We start from the raw sequence: 22,738 nt of genomic DNA, 5'->3' as shown, positions 1-22,738 counted from the left end.
ACTATCTATAACAGCCATGGCCTCTGCTCCTGCACGATAACACCAAACTGCTGTCTGCTACAAGAGTAGCACCTCCATGATCGCCCAGGTGCTCGTGTCCAACAGCAGCACAAGCAGCTAAGAAAAGGTGAAGCATATGGTAGGAAGACTAAGGCCCCGTTTGGCAGGATTTCTCCATCGGCTTCAGGAGCCGTTTTCTACCAAACGGGGTAAAGTAAAATAGCTTCACTTGTGAAGCCCCTAAAAATATGCTCTCACAGTGATTTGGGGTGGGATGGAGCAAAAAAAGTGGCTTCTCCCGGCTCCTCCTCCAGGCCCCTAAAAACATGCTCTCACAGGGAAGCCATTTTGCCAAACGGTTTACCAAAACCGCTTCAGCTCCATCGGTGAAACTGTTCGTGGAGCTGAAGCCAAAAAAATGGCTTCACTAGTGAAGTGAAACCCTGCCAAATGGGGCCTAACAAAACTTGTCATCTAGGTGATGCAATCCTGCTCCTGCTACTAGCAGGATCGGAGGACAGAAGGGAAATCTGGTTGGGAACTTGAAAATAGGAGGAGAGAGTGGGGTGTTCGTGATTGTGGAAGAAACGAGGAGAGCATCGGCAGGGAGACGGCAGGCCGCCGCCGCCACCGAGAATACATCGATTCCATCGGGAGCAAATTCACCGGCATTTACATTGGGGTCGGGCCAAATCGAATAATCCGTGAGCCATGAAAGTACAATTATAACCTTTAAAATAATTTGTCAATTAGCTCCGGATCCACTATTTTTTTTTCCGGCCCACAACTTAACTTCCTCTTCCTCATAGGTTTTACTTATTTTGTAACCATTAGATCTCGCCGAATGAATGGTTGTTATTTTTTTCAAGCACAGTAAAATTTCTCTATAGATTATAATTAGTTTTCTTGATAGCATGGTTTTGTTAACATAAACTTCCCTAGATTATCTTTGTCTATATATATGTACAACAATACCTTTTGGCCTAGTCAATCTACTAATCTTCTTCATGTACTATTGGTAACGACGAACCGTGAAGCAGACCAGGGATGACACCTTGTTCCAAAATAAGTGCGTATTTCACGTCCCGAGAAATCAACTAATTCTAACTTTAATCCAATATATAAAAAAGTAACAATGTTTATAATACCAATTAAACTTAAGCATCAAACTTAAAATGTGTTCGACTCCTCCAAATACGAGATGAGCATTTATTTTGGTATGAAAAGAGAATGCTTTTTGACTATCGAAGCCAAATGTCTCGCTCACTGTTTTTTTACTGTTCAGTGGTTCTGAATGGCACCTCAAATTTGCTAACAGGATTACAGGTGTCCTCCACCGTTGTTTTTCTCCTAATATAAAAAGAACATCTACTCGGCATTTGTGGCGTTGACAAGAAAACAGAGTACCTGGCGTTATTAAGTGCTTGTTTAGTTTCCCAAAAGTTTCTCAAAAAATGCTACAATAGCCATCACATCGAGTTTTGCGATACGTGTATGGAGCATTAAATGTAGACGAAAAAAAACTAATTACACAGTTTGATTGGAAAATTACGAGACGAACGTTTTGAGCCTAATTAGTCTATGATTGAACACTAATTATCAAATAAAAACGAAAATGCTACGATAGTCAAATTCCTAAAATCTGCGGACTAAACACAGCCTAAAGTTCAGAATAGAACAGTTCCATGCTCGATTGCACCTACAATCCTCGTGCCCAAGACCCACTAGCCACTAGCTAACAAATTCTTTCGCACATTAAAATACAGAAAAGAACAATTCGATGCTCGATTGCACCACCAAACGTCGTGCCAATTCCCCCACTTGCTACCAAATTCTTTCATACACACTACCAAAGTACCACAAGAATGGATTGCAACTAGCTCAGCGCAAACAATGCTCAATGTATCTAACCCCTTTTCAGAGCAGTCAGCTCCCACCTCCCAGCTTGGGTCACTCATTTTCAGCATGTTCGCTTGTTAGTTTCAATAAGCCCAAACCAGCCAGCCAACAGTGTTTTTCTCTCACAATAAACCAGCACCAGCCAGCCCAAACCAGCTCAAAAACCAACCAACGAACATGCCGTTTATCGTATTATCGTACAGTATTAAACAAAGGTTCTTAGCGACTTGACACGCGGCACATTTAACCTAGCAATCTATCGCATCACTGATGCGAGTGGAAATACTTTCATAATACCACGTCTCCTCCGTGGGGCTGCGAACTGCGGAGCAGCGCAAATGCGCCGGCGTTAGGGATGGCGTCATTTCGCTCGTTGGTTTATGGACTAAGGTTATGTTTGGTTGGGTGGAATTTGGGAATTTGGCTACCGTAACATTTTCGTTTTTATTTGGTAATTAGTATTCAATCATGGACTAATTAGGTTCAAAACGTTCGTCTCGCGATTTCCCACCAAACTGTGTAATTAGTTTTTTTCGTCTACATTTAATGCTCCATGCACGTATCGCAAGATTCGATGTGATGGCTACGTAGCACTTTTTGGGAAAACTTTTTGGAACTAAACAAGGCTTAATAAACTCGGCTGATGCTGGTTTGTTATGAGAGAAAAATAATGTTAGCTGACTGATAAACTTTGGCTCAAACCAAAGCGTGAGTTAACAACAAACCAGGGGAGCCATTAGGGATGAAAACGGTAAGGATATTTTCCGACCGTATTTGAAACCGAATCCTTTTAGAGGGGTTGAGATCTGTCCGTATCGAGTCCGGATATCCAACATCCGATACCGTATCCGTATCCGAATACTCAAATTGTATATTTATGATGTCGATATCCAATCGTATCCTATCCAACATAATTGACACTATCCGTATTCAAATTCAAATCCGAATCCGGACAGAAATACGAAAACAGAAGCCATTCACCACGTGCACGACGCAACCAATCCATAGGTCCTCCTCGTCGGAAACAACCATGCTCCGACGCCGCTCCGCATCAGCGCCGTGTCAGCTCGCCCACGGCCCACCCCACCGGCGACCAAAAGCGCCTCCGACAAGCCACAGCCGCGTGCACACGAGAAAAGGAAGGAAAGAAAATCGAGAGCAACCACAAAGCGACGGAAAGACCGAAAAGGCAGAAGAAGCCAAACGCGGGCGCGGCCGGAAGAGCGAGCTGCCACGTCAGCGCGACGGTGACCTTCCCCCGGTAACGCCGCCGCCTCGCCTCGCCCAACCCGGCCGAGGGCGGGCGATTAAAAGCTAACACCGGGTTAAAGCTTCCGCAAACCTCTCTCCGCCCCGCTCTCCTCTCGCACTCGTGGTCGTGGGTGCTCCGCTCCCCGTCTCCTCCGCCCGCACTCGCTCGTCCGCGCGCAGGAAGATTGACCTGTCGAGGGCCGGCGAGCCCGGTAAGTAAGGTAACCACGCTGCTGTTCTCGTGGATTTCCTCCTGGCTTGCTCAGCTGTGACTCTCCTGCTTCGATTCTTCTTCGGGTTGGGATCTGGGGGAATAATTGCTCGGGGATTCGGGGGTGGTTTTGAGCTGCGGATCGAGCTGGGGCTCGCTGTCGCATTTTCTTAGGGAGGGCGAGGAGATTTCGTAGCATCGGAAGAGTAGATGAGGTGGGGGAGTTGAGCGGCGTTTGGTGCTGACGCTGCGGTTGTGGTGGGGGATTTGACGGACTTTTGAGCGAGGCGGTGTTCGTCTCCACGGACGCAACACCAGTCTGTAAGGAAGTAATCGCCTCCAGTTTCGTTATCTCAGATCCTTCCCAGCTAGGCTCTCATCGCTTGGCACAAGATCAACCTCGATCTATTGCTTCCATGAGGTCCCTTGCTTCAATAGTTTGTCAGTAGATTGAGTGCACAGTCGATCTCACTTTCCTCAATTTTTAGCTTCTGAGCTGAAAGGCCTCTATGGCCGAGAGATTCCGGTTTGTATCCCGTCTGTTTCTTGTATGGATGGGACCGTAGTACCTGATTGGTTACTGGCGTGTGTTATGTGTGCAGATTCACGTGTTAATACTAAGCGTCTTGACTCTTGACATTAGGTAGTCAGCAAATTAGGTGCTGCCGTTTATCGATCTATTTGTCTGAGGTGACCGGGTTGCCTCTGCTGGTTAGGGCTTTTTGAAGGAATTAAACCATAGGATTCCATTGCTTAGACTATCTCCAACACCGAGAGGCAAACCCAAAATGCGTCCCCAAAAGTGCTTTGCCTATCCGAAAACACCATCCAACAGCAGACCCAAACCCGTCACCCATTTTGCCTACCGAAGCAATCGATACGCAAAAAAGCATCGCCTCTCTCCTCGCTACGCAAATTGTCCGCGCTCGCTCGCGTCCGAGGTGGCCCGCTCCCGCACCGTTGGGGAAGAAGAAGGAGAGGGAGATCCGCCGGGCGCGAGTTCCGCCGAGCCGCAGGCGCGGACGCGAGCTCCATCGGGGAAGAAGAAGGAGAGGGAGGGGGGCCGGATCCGGGCGCGGACGTGAGCTCCGCCGCGCGCGGGCGCGAGCTCGGCCGGGCCGCGGGGGCGAGCTCCGTCGGGCGCGAGCTCCATCGGGGAAGAAGAAGGAGAGGGAGGGGGGCCGGATCCGGGTGCGGACGCGAGCTCCGCCGAGCCGCGGGCGCGAGCTTGGCCGGGCCGCGGGGGCGAGCTCCGCCAGGCGCGAGCTCCGCCGGACGCGAGCTCCGTCGGGGAAGAAGAAGGAGAGGGAGGGGGGCCGGATCCGGGCGCGGGCGCGAGCTCGGCCGGGGGAGGAGGCCCCGTCCCCGCGCCGCGCTCCTGGGCGCGAGATCTGCCGGCGTCGGGGACGGCCCGCGCGGCCGCGGGGTTGGACGGGGTGCTCGGGGCGGCGCTCCTGGGCGCGGCCGCGTGGATTTGGGTCTGTCTGTCTGTTGGAGCGGAGATATGTAGGTCGTGACTTTTTTTTACTGTAGACGACCTATAACAGCGAAATGGGTATCGTATTTGGGTCCCTTCGTTGGAGTCAGTCTTACTAATATCTTTCCAGCGCCAAGGGAAATCTACTATTGCGCCACCTGCTATCTGTTAAATAGCCTACGGTTGCTAGACCAGTTGATAGCCTCCGGGTGGCATCCCCCGTGACCAGAGTTCAAATCTTTGGTCGGGCGAATTTCCGTTCCCAAATGGACCGGCCCTCTCACCGGTTAACGGCCCCCTGTGTGCGGGCGGAGCAGGGGGTTCGGGGGTTTTCTCGGGCTAGGTGAGAAGTCCTCTACCTTAAGCTAAAATAGCTCGGGGGTGTCTACCCCCGCAGCTCGAGTTTTTTTATCTGTTAAATATTGTGGATGCAACACCTGAACATCCGTGGACCAGATCCAGTGAGTAGGCACCGTAAAGGTTATGCTCTAAACGGGGTTCTATTTTGCGAGGATGCCTTAGGATGTTTTGCATAGGACAAAGGCCTCTAAAGGCTTTTGGGATGGCTTATGGTTAGGGTTTGGTTAAGGGGAGTACACCAAGTACAATCTGTATTTTTACCGGGCAATGAATCCTTTAAATAATATTTATATTGCCCTATTTCTTATACAATGAACATAATATCTTCTTTTATTAATGGCAGAGTGAAAATGGATGGAATCCTTTAAATATAATTTATATTGCCCTATTTCTTGTACAATGAACATATATCTTCTTTTATTAATGGCAGAGTGAAAATGGATGGAAGTACTAGAGGGGGTGGACATTCTGAAGCATTAAGGAACTACAACCTGGGAAGAACTTTAGGTATTGGCACATTTGGAAAAGTGAAGATTGCCGAGCATAAGCTTACAGGACATAGGGTTGCTGTAAAGATCATCAACTGCCGCCAAATGAGAAATATGGAAATGGAAGAGAAAGGTTTGGTTTCTTATCCAGTCATAGTGCATTTTTCGCTAATAATTTTTTGATAATAAGCAAGCTTAGTTTTAATGGTGCTTTTGATAATATTAAGACCTGGAGTTGCTTTGATAATTAAGACCCCCTGGATCCTGTTTCCAGCAAAGAGAGAAATCAAGATATTGAAGTTGTTCATTCACCCCCATATCATCCGGCTTTATGAGGTCATATACACACAAACAGATATATATGTTGTGATGGAATATTGTAAGTATGGCGAGTTGTTTGATTACATTGTTGAGAAAGGCAGATTACAGGAAGATGAAGCTCGCCGCATCTTCCAGCAGGTATTTATCATTTTTCTTGTCTAGTTACTTCTAGTGACTTGCTTTTCCGAGTCACAATAGGTAGTTATCAAATAACTGTTCTATCTTCTTGCTTTGCATCAGTGAATTTTGGTATTTATGGACATTGCATCCATATTCCTCATTTGTTTCTGTTGTGTTTAATGTGCTCTCATTGAGTATCTGGATAGTTTTGCCTTGCCTTATTTTTAGCTTCTGACCTGTCACCATGTTGACTCACAAGCATGATGTGGTAATTGCTTTGTCTTAGGGTATCACTATCGCATGTAGTTCAAAATTTTGAATAATGCTTTAGACATTGCATCTTTCCGTGGAGGATATGCCACTTAAAATATTCCTTTTTCTTTTGTATCTAAATTCCAGGTTTGTCTTATTAGTTGTTTCTTCCGCATTGAAAAATTCATGAACAGATCATATCTGGCGTCGAATACTGCCATAGAAACATGGTTGTCCACCGTGACCTAAAGCCAGAAAACTTGTTACTTGATTCGAAGTATAATGTAAAACTTGCTGACTTTGGTTTGAGCAATGTCATGCATGATGGCCATTTTTTGAAGACTAGCTGTGGGAGTCCGAACTATGCTGCTCCAGAGGTATTTTATTACTATTGTTGTGAGTTTGCTGTTATATTTTTGTCCTTTTTTGCACACCATGTTTCTTGATACATAGTGGTTGTTCCGTTGCAGGTAATATCTGGTAAACTATATGCTGGACCTGAGGTCGATGTATGGAGTTGTGGAGTGATCCTTTATGCTCTTCTTTGTGGAACTCTTCCATTTGATGATGAGAATATTCCCAACCTGTTCAAAAAAATTAAGGTGAGAAAGCACTTATGTGGACTACAAACCTTGCACCAATTAGATTCTGTTCTGAAGATGTGACCATCTACCTGGTTTTACGTTTTTTAGGGAGGTATCTACACACTTCCAAGTCATTTATCTGCTTTGGCTAGGGATTTGATCCCACGAATGCTTGTTGTCGAGCCTATGAAGAGAATCACAATTCGGGAAATTCGGGAGCATCAATGGTTCCAGACTTGCCTTCCTCGTTACTTGGCAGTGCCTCCACCAGACACGACACAGCAAGCCAAAATGGTATATCCTCTGAATTATAAGTGGCTATGCTGCTATTGTATTCTTGTGTCCAAAATTTTCTAATTTTGTCCACTAATATGTAGGAAAAGTATATATATTGTTCATATCAGATTATCATCTATCTATTTTCCATGAAAAATACTTTTATAAGCATGTTTCTGTAGTATCTATTGAACGTAATATTGTATATTGTACAAATCTATAGTCAAAAGCTGTATCTTGGAGTAATTCCTTACTGCAGGTAGTCTTTATAGTAGCACCAATCCACCAGCATGTATGTCTCATGGAGTACATAAGTGGAGCACTAAATTTTTCATGCATTGTTACTTTTTTTAGGGATATTTAGGTGTTTCCGTTGGATTGATTTCTACACTTGTTAGCCACCTATCATTCTTCTCCTAACAATTCTATAGCATTTTCTGACATTGTCATTTTCTGAAGATTGATGAAGATACACTTCGAGATGTTGTTAATATGGGATTTAACAAGAACCATGTGTGTGAATCACTGTGCAGCAGACTTCAAAATGAGGTATGGACATGCATTGCGAGCCTTATGTTCCTTTTGGTGACTTCACTTCTAATTTTTGGCAAATTTTCCAGGCAACTGTTGCATATTATTTACTATTGGACAATCGGTTTAGAGCAACTAGTGGCTATCTTGGGGCAGATTATCAAGAATCAATGGTTAGTACACATTAACACCTGGGTGTTTAAACAGAAAAAAAAATCTTGAGGGTTTATTTGATCTATTGATGTTTGAATGGTTGCCTCTCCAGGACAGGAATTTAAATCAGCTGGTGTCGTCCGAATCATCTAGTTCTGGCACGAGGAATTATGTTCCAGGAAGCAGTGATCCTCATAGCAGTGGTTTGCGGCCACATTATCCTGTTGAAAGAAAATGGGCGCTTGGACTCCAGGTCGCGCATACTGTTCATCTTACTCTGCTTTGTATGACCTAGCACTTGTATTGATGTATCACTTCACCAACAGTCTCGGGCCCACCCTCGTGAAATAATGATTGAGGTCTTAAAAGCACTTCAAGAATTAAACGTCAGCTGGAAGAAGAATGGGCACTACAACATGAAATGCAGATGGCTCCCAGGGTTTCCTGAAGTCCATGACATGTTAGATGCCAGCAACAGCTTTCTTGGTGACTCTACCATCATGGATAATGATGATGCAAATGGGAGGCTACCTGTTGTGATCAAGTTTGAATTCCAGGTGTGTAGTAGCTCGTTACACTACCTGAATTTTGCTCACCATGTAATTCATCATGATTTTTAACCCATTATTGTCGATTTGTCCATTCACATGTTTTGAATCATTGTTGTAGTGGGGACAGAGCAATGCATTCTCTATTTCTTCCAATCTTGTGGTTTGAATCACCGTTAATAATATAAGTAAATTGTGTGTTTTCAAGCTGCCTTGCCTCAGTCTTTTTAAAAAAAAAAAAGAATTCCTAATACATACTTTTGTGTTTCCAGCATGTGAATCTACAGCACATGCATCTGGTATTTCTAACAAGTAGTATCTGGTGCCATTTTTACCAAACGAACTTTCAAAATTTTGATACTTAACATCACTAGTCAACCATATATTACATCTATCTTGTACTCGTGGTACTAATACTGTAATGCACTTCAAATGCCACATTCTCTGGCGATGCATTTGCTGACATTGTTTTATTCTTCTTCAGCTTTACAAGACAAAGGACGACAAGTACCTCCTCGATATGCAGAGAATTACTGGACCTCAACTCCTCTTCCTTGACTTTTGTGCGGCCTTCCTTACCAAGCTTAGGGTTCTATAGTGCTCTGTTTCTCTTCAGAGTGGTGAAAAACCAAACAGAGCTCTACCATGTGCAGATTTTTACTGAGGTGATGAATAAACGAAAGCATGTAAATAGGAACCTTTTTCTCGTCTTTGGACAGCGAACATGTTTGAGTGACTGGTCTTGTGTTAAGCGCCTAAAGGTTGCCTGTTGACTTGTCCCTAGATGTATACTTAGGTTTAGTATATTACTGTCTGCATGGACATTGCTGTTTCTGCAGGCTGTGGCACCGCAGATGGCGATGCTGTACTAGCTATTATGAAAAAAATTGCAAGATCCGGCTTTTGTTCGCCTTACTGTACATAGCTATGGTGTGTTGCACTTGAAAATTTTGCAGTTGCTGATATTTTCTTGACAACTACTGGACGCATCTGCAAAAAATCGTGCTACTTGATTTAATTTTTGTTACTATTAAATAGATAGACTGCTTGACAGTGAATTTAATAATATCTGTTCACTATGAGCCGTAAAGATACGGAGTACTTTGTTTATGATTTTTTAATCGAATATTTTTCATGATTGTTGAATAAGTTTCTCTTTTTTTCCCTATATATGCATGTATGGACTGGAGGAATCGTACAAGCACGGCGACAAGCAGAAAGGATGAATTGGATATAGGCCATTATAATTAACAATTTTTGGGGGAAATGTTGCTGTAAATCATCTGTTTGCCACCATGTTATTACAATTCTTTCGTTGCCTGAGATACGCCCTTTCTACGCTGGGAGGCCGTGTTTGGTTTGCAGCCTTGTTTGGAAGCCATGGAGAGACAAACAGATCCGACCCTAGGCGTCCGAATGCCTGGCATCGCTGCCTGTGTGGCAGGCGTGCTTTCCACGATGGGGAGTAAACAACCCCTAATTCCCTAAATACCATTGGGACCACGAAAAGGCAAAGGCCAATGTGTTTCGTATCACCAAAAATTCTCTTGTTATACCATAAGTTCCCTTTCACCTCACTGACACTTAGGTCTCACATGCATAATTGTTAGAATCTGTAATTTTACGTCTTTATAATTTTAACTCAGGGGTTTGATTCTACGATTCTAGTTAGTAGATTCTACGATTCTATGATTTTTTTATATTTATGATATTATTATTATGATCTTAACCTAAAGATTTCAGATTTGATTTAGAATCTATAATTTTAACTCAACCTTGCTCACGTGTCATCTTCTTTCGCTTGCTTCAACTCTGCCGCCATTCTAAAGCCAACTGAACTCATGGCATGGGCGCCATAAGCTCCAGCTCGAGTTAGCGCAAGCGTTGGCTAGTGTGACCTTGAGAAACTACCCTTGGGGCTGTCATTGGCATGTGCTCTGAGCCTACCATGCGTTCACGTTATCATCCCGTCATTGGGCGGGCTACAACGGGCAAGGGAGCAGACGAGCGACATAAGGTCCGTTTGGTTGGCGCTTTAGCCCCAAAAGTCAAAAGTTCAACTAAAAGGGTTATTTTTTTAGGCGACTTTTTTTTAGAAGCAGCTGTTTTTTTTGTAGTATATTTTTGAAAGCTGGTTTGATCTTGCTTTTGGCATTTGGCCTTTTGCTTTTTGCTTTTCGAAATTGGTGGAATAAAAAACTCTTCCATAGTTGTTTCAAGAGAGATAAAGATAGAAGATATATTTTATACTTGTTTAACTAAACAACTTTCAGCTTTTCTATAGCTCACGGCCCACATCAGTTTTTCCATAGCTCACAGCCCACATCAGCTTTTCCCCACAGCCACAGCTCAACCAAACACACCCATAGGACACAACCCTCATCTGACATCTCTTACTCGTGGCTCCACCGCCATCGTAGATGCATCGAAGTGATTTGCACCCCAATGGTGGGCGGCTAATAATTACAGATATTATTGCACCGGGAAGTTGGAATACATGCCCTCTCCATCATTTTTGGCGTTGTTTGGTTACTTCTTTGGTTCGCTGCCTTCATAGATTCTCCTCTCAAACCCTATCTTCTACTTCACCCCATCAAAAGCTCGCCTAGCGATCTCCCGTGTTTGTGGTGAGTCGTGGAACAGTTTGTGAATACCCCAATCTCAACTAGTCAACTCTACAAGTGAATAAATCAAGATAGTGAAGTGAGAAAAGCAGTTAAAAGAAGCATGGCTTGAGCTTGACCTTTTGTCGGGGACCTAATACCGGGGTACCCAATGAGGTGGAACTAATAACCATCGAACGTTGACACTTTCGGTCAGACAAGAACGCTACTACGCTTCTTGCCCGAACGACGCAAGATTGGTTCCGCCTCGCCCAACCACCGAGGGCTAGACTCCGCCTCGCCCGACGTCCAAAGGGCGGGCTCCGCCTTGCCCAACGTCCGAGGGCGGGCTCCGTCTCGCCCGACGGCTAAGGGCTAGACTCTGCCTCGCTCGACCCCCGAGGGCTAGACTCCGCCTCGTCCGACCACCGAGGGCTAGACTCCGCCTCGCCTGACTTTCGAGGGCGGGCTCCGCCTCGCTCGATGGCTAAGGGCTAGACTCCGCCTCGTCCAACCCTTGAGTGCTAGACTCCGCCTCGCCCGACCCCCGAGGGATGGACTCTGCCTCGCCCAACCCCTGAGGGCTAGGCTCCGCCTCGCTCGATGGCTAATGGCGGGCTCCGCCTCGTCCGATATCCGAGGGCAGGCTTCGCCTCGCCCGACGGCTAAGGGCTAGACTCCGCCTCGCTCGACGCCCAAGGGCAAGCTCTGCCTCGTCCGACGACTGAGGGCTAGCTCCGCCTCGCTCGACGACTGCACTCTGATCCTTCATAAAGACGAGCACAGGGTACGACAGGACATTCGAGTTAACCACAGTATCGAGGGCCATGCCCTGTACGCATGTGGGAAGGCACTGCCAGGATACGATGGGACGGGCGCTTTAAGCCCTTTCCGACCTAACAGTGCCCGAACAGTGTTGTAGGCGCCAACTTTTGTCCCATAGTGTTGTAGGCGCCGCCATCAGTATTCGAACACGGATATTAACATAAGCATGCGACAACCACTACGATCCAAGGCAGAATTCACATCACCTACAGTGATAGACGTAGGGTCACTTCCCCGCCTACTCCCCGAAGGGTCGCAGCTTGGCTCTCTGACACGCCGCACCATCCGCCGGCGAAGGATGGGACGCACCCACTTGCTGACAGAAGCCAGGGCACAACCCTATAAGGATCAGCGAACACGCCATCTCTGACACGGTCTGCCATGTTAGCAGGGCAGGCACACGGGAAAAGGAAGACCTGGCTCCCCCGAATGACCTTCTCTATCTTTGGGTTTTTCCTCTTTCTTCCATCTGTAACCCCTGCTCCCCCTTGGTCTATAAAAGGGAGGGCAGGACACCCCACTAAAGGGATGAACTTTTTGAGAGATCAGTTAGACACACAACACATCACTCATACAACCAAGCAACGATCGACTCTTAGCGTCCTTTCGACCATTCCATCAGAGACTTGGGACCTGCCCCTCTCTCGACCGTTTGTACCCTCTACTACGAACCTTTTTCGGTACTAATAACACGAGCAGCAATAGACTGGACGTAGGGACATTCAGCCCAAACCAGTATAAATCTTGTGTCCTTTAGTGCACCATCTAGGCCTAACGCGCAACAATTATAAATTTACTAGCCAGTGTTTGTTCGAAACACCGACAGTTGGCGCGTCAAGTAGGGGCCTTTGCGCGTTTCGAATCAAGCCTCAGATGGCTAGCCACGCAATCAGCTAGATCTCGGGCGCACACATGCATTTTGGTGGCCTAGACTTCATCGTCATGGTGGAAGGAGAGTTGGCATTGGCCCACACCGCCATCCAGTCTCTCCTCTCTGTTAGCTTCAATACGGGAGGCTTGAGTGCTAGCCCGGCGTCTCCCCTGGACCCCAACCGTCTAGGGAGGACCCACGCCGCCTCACCCTCTCTCTGGAACACTCCGCACGGAGCGCCCCAACGGTGGTTCCGTTCAGTCTCCGCAATGTCACGGTGATCGTTAGCCACCTTGTGGCACAGCGCACAATCCCCCCCCCCCCCCCCCGCGAACAACGAGTTTGTGGGGATGGTCGAAAGCGTCACAGGATCCCTCCATGGCCTCCTCGTGGAGGGACCAGGGTCAGACTCTGGCTCTGACTCTAGCAGGGGGAGCCATCACCCCTCCCGTGAATGTTTCATGGCGGGTACACCCGAGGGACATGTCGAGAGCGTCTCCGTGGATGATGCTACCCCAGCAGGTAACCTCGGTGATGGAACCAAAGGGGGATAGTGGCCCCACCTCACATAGGGGTGGAGCAGCTGAGAGCCCAAAAGTGGGAGATAGACGAAGCTGGACAACAGCTTGTTTGGGAGTACGCGGAGGTCGATCGGGAGATCGAGCGCCACGGAGACGGTGGGCGCGCATGCGCCGTGGTATGCAACGTGAACCGAAGGATCATCGCCAATGATGAAACCCTTCCTCACTTCGCTCGGGCAAGCCAGAACATCACCGCCGCAATGGCTTTGCTCCATGGCCTTCCACAGGCCACAACGCCTGAGGATCATCGGGCCCACCACAAAATTCGTACGCTACTTGAGCGTGCAGTAGCGCAGCAGGCAGAAAGCTCGTTATGTCGGCAACACGAGCTCAACACCAGCCAGCGTACGCCCTCGATGTGTCCCGCTAGGGACGCATTAGTCCACCAAGCACCACAAGGCGGCGGGAAGCGCGCTGCGATCCCGATACATCAATGTCTCGGCCACAACCGCGATGCACACAACACCATCAACGCCCGTAGACGCGCCTACATCAACCCAAGGGAAGGATCCCACTGTAGCTATCATCCTCAATGCGGTGGACGCTACGACAGTGGTGAGGACCGGAGCTCGAGCCCTGGCCTCCTAGGGCCTCAGGCCTTCAGCGGACACATCCTCAACGCTGCATTCCCGCCAAGGTTTCGACCACCTACCAATATCCCTAAATACTCTGGGGAGACAAACCCTGGACTTTGGCTCGAAGATTATCGACTTGCATATCAAGCCAGTGGTGTGGATAATGATGACTTCATTATCCACAATCTTCCACTGTTCTTGGCCGATTCGGCCCGGGCGTGGTTGGAACACCTGTCGTCTAACGCAATCTAGAGTTAGGCAGATCTGAAGGAGATCTTTGTGGGAAACTTCTAGGGCACGTACAAACACCCTAGGAACCCATGGGACCTCAAGAACTACCGTCAGAAGGCTAGTGAGACCCTCTGTGGGTACATCCAGCGCTTCTCCTAATAGTGCAATGAGCTCCCTAACGTCACCGACGCCGACGTGATAGGAGCCTTCCTGTCTGGGACGACCTGTGAGTCCTTGGTTCATAAGCTAGGACGTAAGGGTCCATGAACCACCAAGAAGATCCTAGACATCACCACCAGCCACGCCTCAGGAGAAGAGGCGGTCGGAGCGATCTTCGATCGCCTCGAGGGCAAGGCAAGGCAGGACGAGGGTGCCGGCGAAGGCGCCTCCAATCATTCTGCCAAAAGAAAGAATAAGAAGCAACAACATGAGGACTCGCTCGTGGCTGCTATTGACCACAAGGGTGGTTAGAAGCTCACAAAGGGCGCTCTGAACCACTTTGAAAAAATGCTTGAGGGGCCATGCCCAAACCACGCCTTTCCCATAAAGCATCCGCTCAAGGACTGCAGCCTCATGTGGAAGTTCTTGTTCGGAAGCTCCAACAAAGGGGAGCAGGGGAAGGAACCTGCCCCCACTATGAATGACACTGAGGAGAAGGACGATGGCTTTCCAACACTAGACAGCTGCCTCATGATCTTTGGAGGATCAACGGCCTATGACTCCAAACGTTGTCAGAAGGTCACACGCTGCCAAGTCTACACGATCCAACCGGCCACACCTCCCTTCCTCTGTTGGTCAGAGTCCACCATAACCTTCAATCGGACCGACCATCTAGATGTCATCCCACACCTGGGAAGATATCCGCTTGTGGTCGACCCGATTGTCGGCCCAAAGCGCCTCACCAAAGTACTGATGGACGGAGGCAGCGACCTCAGCATCATGTACGTAAAGACACTCGATGTGATGGGCGTCGTGCCTGGGAAGCAGGCCACGCCACTCGGGCAGATCGATCTGCCCGTTACCTTTGGGGACCAGTTCAATTACAGGACTAAGACCCTCACCTTCGAGGTGGTTGGGTTCCCCAAAACCTTCCACGTGATCCTGGGACAACCATGCTACACAAAGTTCATGGCCATCCCAAACTACACATACCTCAAGCTCAAGATGTCGGGCCCCTACGGGGTCATCACCGTTGGCACCTCCTTCTAGCAGGCCTACGAGTGTGAGGTCGAGTGCTACGGCCACATCACAGCAATCATCGCCTTCGAGGAACTCGCCGCCCTCAAGGAGGAGGTCACCGAAGAAGCGCCCGACGCGAAGAAGTCGACTAGGTCGTTCGAATTGGTAGAGGGCTCTAAGGAGGTCCTCATAGATCCCAGCAGCTCTAAGGGTAAAATGGTACGCATTGGTACCACGCTCTCCTCCGAATTGGAAAGCGCGCTCGTCGACTTCCTCCACGACAACAAAGATATCTTTACGTGGAAATCCTTGGATATGCCAGGCATTCCGAGGGAGGTCACCGAGCATACCTTGAAAATCCATCTAGGCTCCAAGCCGGTGAAGCAACGCCTATATCACTTTGATGAGGAAAAGTGCAGGGCCATCGGTGAAGAGATAGCAAAACTATCGGCCACTGGATTCATCAGGGAAGTACACCACCCAGAGTGGTTAGCTAATCCCGTTCTTGTACGAAAGAAGAGTGGGAAATGAAGGATCTGTGTTGACTATATGGGTCTCAACAAAGCATGCCCAAAGGATCCATTTCCTTTACCACGCATAGACCAAATAGTCGACTCTACCTCGGGGTGCGAAACTGTAGGGTCGAGATGGCGGACTAGAGGGGGGTGAATAGTTATTTCTAAAATTAATCGTGTCGGCTAACCGAAACAAGTGCAGAATTATAACTATCGGTCTAACCAAGACTACACCCCTCTATCTATGTTCTCTAGCACCTTGCAAAGATACTAATTAAGCAACAAAGGTGCCGGGCTAGCTAGAGCTCACCTAACCAATTCTAGGAGTAAGGTCACACAAACCTATACCAGTAGTACTTTAAGCAACAAGGGAGCTCCTACACAAGTTAGTAAGCAAAAGCACAAAGCCACCTAAGCTCACAAGCAATGCTCAATAACAAGGCAACCAATGCCAAATTAGAGAGCGCAATTACTTAGCTACACAAACTACATAATGTGACTAACAAGGTTACACAAACCAAATTAGCCACGCAAGGGAGCTACTTCTTGCTACATAAGCAAGAAGGTAACTAGTAAGCTACACAAGCTAACTAATTATAAGAGCAACTACACAAGCACAATGTATGCAAAAGTAATTATAAGCTTGTGTAACGAGGATGTAAACCAATGGGAAGAACAAGGTTGACACGGTGATTTTTCTCCTGAGGTTCACGTGTTTGCCAACACGCTACGTCTCCGTTGTGTCGACCGCTCACTTGGTGGTTCGGCGGCTAATTGGCATCACCCGCCAAGCCCGCACGTCGGGCACCACAAGAACCTACCCCAAAAGTGAGGGTAGCTCAATGACACGCTCAACTAAAGTTGCTCTTCGTGGCTCCCGCGGGGCGAGCACAATGCCCCTCACAAAGCTCTTTGTCTTTCGCCCTTTGTTATGAGAAAGCTTTCTTTGTTGTAGCTTCTTCATCTTTCTTTCTCTCTTTCTTTCGCCCTTTGTCATCTTCTTCTTGAAGCCAAGGCCACACTTGTCACCATAGTTTCTTTGAGTCTTCAACATGTGCTCAAAGGTGACTTTTGAGTTGTAGCACCTCTCTAACTTGTTGCTCAATTTCTTCACTTCACTTTTGAGCTCAATGTTCTCCTTCAAAATGTTAGTCTCACAAGACATAGAAGTAGAACAAGCGTCTATTTGTGAAGAGCATGGCATATCTAATAAATCATCACAAGAGGTGGATACATGCTTCTTGCCTACATCACAAGGGTTAGCAACAATTTGTGATTTATCATTTGATCCATGTGATGAGCTCTCATTATTTTTAAGTTTCTTTGTAAACATTTTAATGAGAGAAGCATGTTGTTCTAATAATTCATCATGAGATGCAAGTAGTGTCTCATGATTTAATTTTAGCTCATCATGTGAAGATTTATAAGCATCAAGTAATTTCTTATGTTCTTCACAAGAGTTCTTTAGAAATGAGTTTTCATTTTCTAATTTCAATGTTTTAGCTTTCTCATTTTCTAAAGACATGGTCATGCTAGCAAGTCTACTAACAAGCTCATCATATGAATCAACATGATCAACCACATTATCATTTGTTACCTTGGTGTCACCTTGTGACATGAAGCAATGTGGTGATGTAGTTGGAGAGCTTGTAGTAGCATCTTCATCATGGCTTGAGCATGAATCATCATCACCATCAAGTGTGCATGGGGTAGCATCATCACTTGCAACACTTGTGGCATCATCAACCTTGTCAAGTGAACTTGTAGTAGATCGATCATCATCATCATCATCACTTGACCATAAGGTGGAGCAATCTTCCACAATCACCAAGTTGTGGTTATGCTCAACACACTCATGCGCCTCATTCTTGGGCTCATCCTCCTTCTTGAATTTGCCATCATCCCATGTGGAGGAATCACCGAAGGTGCGCTTGATGGACTCCCATATCTCACGTGCGGTTCCCGTGTAGTTTACTTGTTTCATCAAATCAAAACTCAATGCATCCATTAGAAAATAACAAGCATGTGCATCTAGTTTATAGAGAACTCTTTGAGCTTTGGTGAGATTTCTATGGTCCAAGACATGGGTGAGACCACTAGTGACAATCCACCAAAACATAGGTCCCTTTGCATGAAAATGATCAAGCATGTGATTTTTCCAAAGTGCAAAGTTTGTGCCATCGAAAATATGTGTCTCACAAACATCTAGCCCACTAGACGCCATCCTCTCGGGTCGGTGAAGACCACAAATGAGAGACCTAGCTCCGATACCACTTGTAGGGTCAAGATGGCGGACTAGAGGGGGGGATGAATAGTCCTTTCTAAAATTAATCGCGTCGGCTAACCGAAACAAGTGCGGAATTAGAACTATCAATCTAGCCAAGACTACACCCCTCTATCTATGTTCTCTAGCACCTTGTAAAGATACTAATTAAGCAACAAAGGTGTCGGACTAGCTAGAGCTCACCTAACCAATTCTAGGAGCAAGGTCACACAAACCTATGCCACTAGTACTTTAAGCAACAAGGGAGCTCCTACACAAGCTAGTAAGCAAAAGCACAAAGCCACCTAAGCTCACTAGCAATGCTCAATTACAAGACAACCAATGCCAAATTAGAGAGCACAATTACTTAGCTACACAAACTACATAATGTGACTAACAAGGTTACACAAACTAAATTAGCCATGCAAGGGAGCTACTTCTTGCTACACAAGCAAGAAGGTAACTAGTAAGCTACACAAGCTAACTAATTATAAGAGCAACTACACAAGCACAATGTATGCAAAAGTAATTACAAGCTTGTGTAACGAGGATGCAAACCAATGGGAAGAACAAGGTTGACACGATGATTTTTCTCCCGAGGTTCACGTGTTTGCCAACACACTACGTCTCTGTTGTGTCGACCGCTCACTTGGTGGTTCGGCGGCTAATTGGCATCACCCGCCAAGCCCGCACGTCGGGCACCGCAAGAACCTACCCCAAAAGTGAGGGTAGCTCAATGACACGCTCAACTAAAGTTGCTCTTCGCAGCTCTTGTGGGGCGAGCACAATGCCCCTCACAAAGCTCTTCTTCGGAGCACCGCACAAACTTCTTGCGGGCTTCGACGGAGACCACCACCAAGTTGTCTAGGAGGTGGCAACCTCCAAGAGTAACAAGCACCACTGGCTTGCAACTCGATCACCTAGTGCCACTCGATACAACCTCACGATGCAATCGCACTAGAATCGCTCTCTCACACAATCGAATGATCACTATCAAGTATATATGAGATGGAGGCCTCCCAAGCACTACTACACAAGCTACCAAAGCTCTAGTGTGCTCAGCTTATGGCCCAAGGCTGACCATGGCTTCTATTTATAACCCCATGAACAAATAGAGCCGTTACCCCTTCACTGGGCAAAAGTCGGGATAACCGGACGGTCTGGTCCGATCGACCAGACGCTGGACCTCAACGTCTGGTCGTGCGATGCACGCCACATGTCCCCTGCTTCAAATACAGTTTGCCCGATCTCAACGGTCATATGTTGATTAGATGCTCTAGCTTGAACTGACCGGACGCAGCAACCCCAGCGCCCGGTCATTTCCAGTAAGGTACCAGACATGACTGGACGCATCCGGTCGGTCACGATCGGACGCAGCACCAGCATCCGGTCACCTCCAGCAACACAGCTCTGCCTGCGTCATCACATGTCACCATGACCAGACACACACAGCCAGCATCAGGTCACTTCCAGCACCAGCGTCCGATCGATGACCGACGCCTGCACGCTGTCTGTCACCATTGATCGGACACAGGACCCCAGCGTCCGGTCACTGCATGACCAGCGTCTGATGCACTCTATGAGACCCTATCTTTTCTATCTAGTGCGCCAGTGGCATCGTCGGACTATCCGCACTCTACGGGCGGACACTCCACCGGTGGAGTTTCAAACCCTTCTTGCCTCCGTTTGATCACCGAGTTGATCCACATCAACTCCAACTTCATCTCCTTTGTAAATGTGCCAACACCACCAAGTGTACACCATCATGTGTATGTGTGTTAGCATTTTCACAATCATTTTCCAAAGAATTAGCCACTCAACTTGCCACGCCACTCAATTCTAGCGATGATGCAAAGTTAGATCACTCGAGTGGCACTAGATGACCGATATGCAAATAAGTTTGCCCCTCTTGATAGTACGGCAATCTATCCTAAACCCGGTTATCAACTTCTCTACACACCTATGACCGGTGAAATGAAATGCCCTAGGTTATACCTTTGCCTTGTGCATTCCATTCCATCTCCTCCAATGTCGATGCAACACATGCACCAACACGATCAACAATGATATGATCCACTTCATATCATCATGTGATCATATTGGTTCATCAATCTTGACTTCACTTGCTTTTCACCGTTGCCTTCATCCATTGGCGCCAAGTCTTGCTCAAGCTTCACTGCCACGCGGTCCATCGCTCCAAAGCCTCCAACTTGCCCTTCACGCTTGCAACCAGTCCATCAAGCCAAGTCTTGTCTTGATCTTCTCCACCTTGATCACATGACTCAATGTCATGTCTCATGTGCAATGAGCTCCTTCATCATCACATGTGTGAGCTTTGCAACATCTCCAAGCCATTTTCACCTTTATGGCATATGTTGCTCACACATATGTATCTATGGACTAATCACCTATGTATCTCACATAAACACAATTAGTCCACCTAGGTTGTCACTCAATTACCAAAACCACATAAGGACCTTTCAGAAACCTTCTGCTTCCTTGATGCGTACTCCGGCTACCATCAAATTGTGATGAAAGAGTCCGACCAGCTCGGGACATCTTTCATCACACCCTTCAAACCGTACTGCTATGTCTCAATGCCATTCGGTCTAAAGAACGCTGGGGCTACGTACCAGCGCTGTATGCTCAGATGCTTCGAGGACCTCATCAGGTGGACCATTGAGGCCTACATCGATGACCTCGTAGTTAAGTCCAAATGGGCTGATCACCTCATCACTAATCTTGAGCAAACCTTTGTGAAACTCTAAGCAAATGGCATCAAACTCAACCCCGAAAAATGTGTTTTTGGGGTCCCGAGGGGCATGCTGCTTGGCTTCATCATCTCCGAACATGGCATCGGAGCCAACCCAGAGAAGATTTTAGCCATCACAAGGATGGGCCCAATTCAGAACATAAAGGGGGTTCAGCGAATCATAGGGTGCCTCGCCGCCCTCAGCCGATTCATCTCGCACCTCAGCGAATGATGTCTCCCTCTTTATCGACTCTTGAAGAAAGCCGACCGCTTTGAATGGACGTCCGAGGCCCAAGAGGCACTTGACATAATCAAACTGCTTCTGATAAGGCCTCTGATCCTAGTTCCTCCAAGCAACGGAGAACCCCTCCTGCTATACATAGCGGCCACCACGCAAGTAGTCAGCGCCACCCTAGTAGTGGAGCGGGAGGAAGAGGGGCACGCACTCAAGGTGTAGTGCCCTATGTACTTCGTCAGCAAGGTACTATCCGATTCCAAGACCCAATACTCTCAGATCTAGAAGCTCCTATATGTCGTCCTCATCATCAAGAGGAAGCTACATCACTACTTCGAGTCACACCCGTGACGGTCGTGACGTCGTTCCCCCTCAGCGAGGTCGTCCAGAGCTAGAATGCCATGGAAAGAACCACAAAGTGGGCACTCGAGCTGATGGACCAAGGCATCACATACGCCTCCCAAACGGTGATCAAGTCCTAGGTGTTGGCTGACTTTATGGTGGAATGGACCAAGGTCCAGAAACCACCAGCGGTCATTAATCAAGAGTACTGGACGATGTACTTCGATGGGTCACTGATGAAGAATGGCGCCGGCGTGGGGCTGGTCTTTGTATCACCCCTTGGGGTCCCCATGAGGTACATGGTTCATCTCTATTTCCCCTCATCAAATAATGTGGCCGAGTATGAAGCCCTCATCAATGGCCTACAAATCGCCATCGAGTTGGGCATCCGACGCCTTGACATCCAAGGTGACTCCTAGCTGATCGTCAACCAAGTCATGAAGGAGTCAAGCTACCACGATGCCAAGATGGTTGCGTACTACCAAGAGGTCCAATGGCTAGAGGATAGATTCGACGGCCTCGAACTCAATCACATCCCAAGGCGCCTCAACAAGGCGGCCAACGCACTTGCAAAGGAAGCATCTGGTTGAGAACCGGTGCCAACGGGCATCTTTGCCAATGACCAACACAAACCCTCGGTGTGCTATGAAGGGTCAGAGTGGGCCAACGATGGCCCATCTGATCCAGCCCTGGGGGCTGACCAACCGATGGCTCCGCCCGGCCCCGATGTCATGGAGCTTGAAGAGTATCCAGCAACAGAGCCTGACCCTTTGGATGACTGGAGAACACTCTACCTCGACTACCTCCTCCGTGACACACTACCGACAGATAAGATGGAGGCTCGATGGCTCGCATGTCGCGCCAAGTCCTTTGTTCTTGTAGAAGGCGAACTATGCAAACGGAGCCACACCGGGATCTTGCAGCTCTATATCCCCGTCGAACAGGGGAAGCTTCTGCTAGGCGACATCTATGGTGGGATCTGCGGTCACCACGCACGTGCCTAGAACCTTGGTTGGGAATGCATTTCGACAGGGCTTCTACTGGCCCACTACAGTAGCCAACGCTGAGCAAATCGTACGCACCTGCGAAGGGTGCCAATACTACGCTTGGCAAACTCACCTCCCGGCCTAAGCACTCTAGATGATCCCCATCATGTGGCCCTTCATGGTCTGGGGGCTCGATCTGGTTGGGCCTCTCAAAAAGGCGCCTGGGGGCTACACCCACCTGCTTGTCACCATAGACAAGTTCACAAAATGGATCGAAGCTTGGCCAATCTCCGCAATCAAGTTCGAGCA

At 47.7% G+C, this 22,738-nt stretch overlaps 1 protein-coding gene across 2 annotated transcripts; it reads left to right on the top strand.

Annotated features, from left to right (window-relative positions):
* The first annotated feature begins 3,078 nt into the window (after nt 1-3,078).
* Nucleotides 3,079-9,366, top strand: LOC136496550 (serine/threonine protein kinase OSK4-like). Of its 2 annotated transcripts, none has more exons than XM_066492266.1 (11): nt 3,079-3,362; nt 5,629-5,819; nt 5,961-6,145; nt 6,574-6,756; nt 6,850-6,981; nt 7,072-7,257; nt 7,699-7,788; nt 7,860-7,943; nt 8,036-8,176; nt 8,250-8,480; nt 8,956-9,366. In XM_066492266.1, exons 2-11 carry the CDS (start codon nt 5,636-5,638, stop codon nt 9,067-9,069), a joined length of 1,530 nt encoding a protein of 509 aa, XP_066348363.1. In that variant the 5' UTR covers nt 3,079-3,362; nt 5,629-5,635; the 3' UTR covers nt 9,070-9,366. The 2 variants fall into 2 exon arrangements, with proteins under 2 accessions (XP_066348363.1, XP_066348355.1); XM_066492258.1 differs by having other exon boundaries at nt 3,079-3,371.
* The last annotated feature ends 13,372 nt before the right edge of the window (nt 9,367-22,738 follow it).

This window comes from Miscanthus floridulus, chromosome 1, assembly GCF_019320115.1.
Source record: "Miscanthus floridulus cultivar M001 chromosome 1, ASM1932011v1, whole genome shotgun sequence".
NCBI classification, from domain to species: Eukaryota; Viridiplantae; Streptophyta; class Magnoliopsida; order Poales; family Poaceae; genus Miscanthus; species Miscanthus floridulus.
Note: the sequence above shows the minus strand (reverse complement) of the source record. Positions and strands in the feature narration are given on the sequence as shown.

Excerpts from the sequence above, each read along its gene's own strand:
- LOC136496550 (XM_066492266.1), top strand. The coding sequence starts at position 5,636 with ATGGATGGAAGTACTAGAGGGGGTGGACATTCTGAAGCATTAAGGAAC. Across the intron at positions 6,982-7,071 it reads ACCTGTTCAAAAAAATTAAG|GGAGGTATCTACACACTTCC; the intron begins GTGAGAAAGCAC and ends TACGTTTTTTAG. Across the intron at positions 7,258-7,698 it reads CGACACAGCAAGCCAAAATG|ATTGATGAAGATACACTTCG; the intron begins GTATATCCTCTG and ends CATTTTCTGAAG.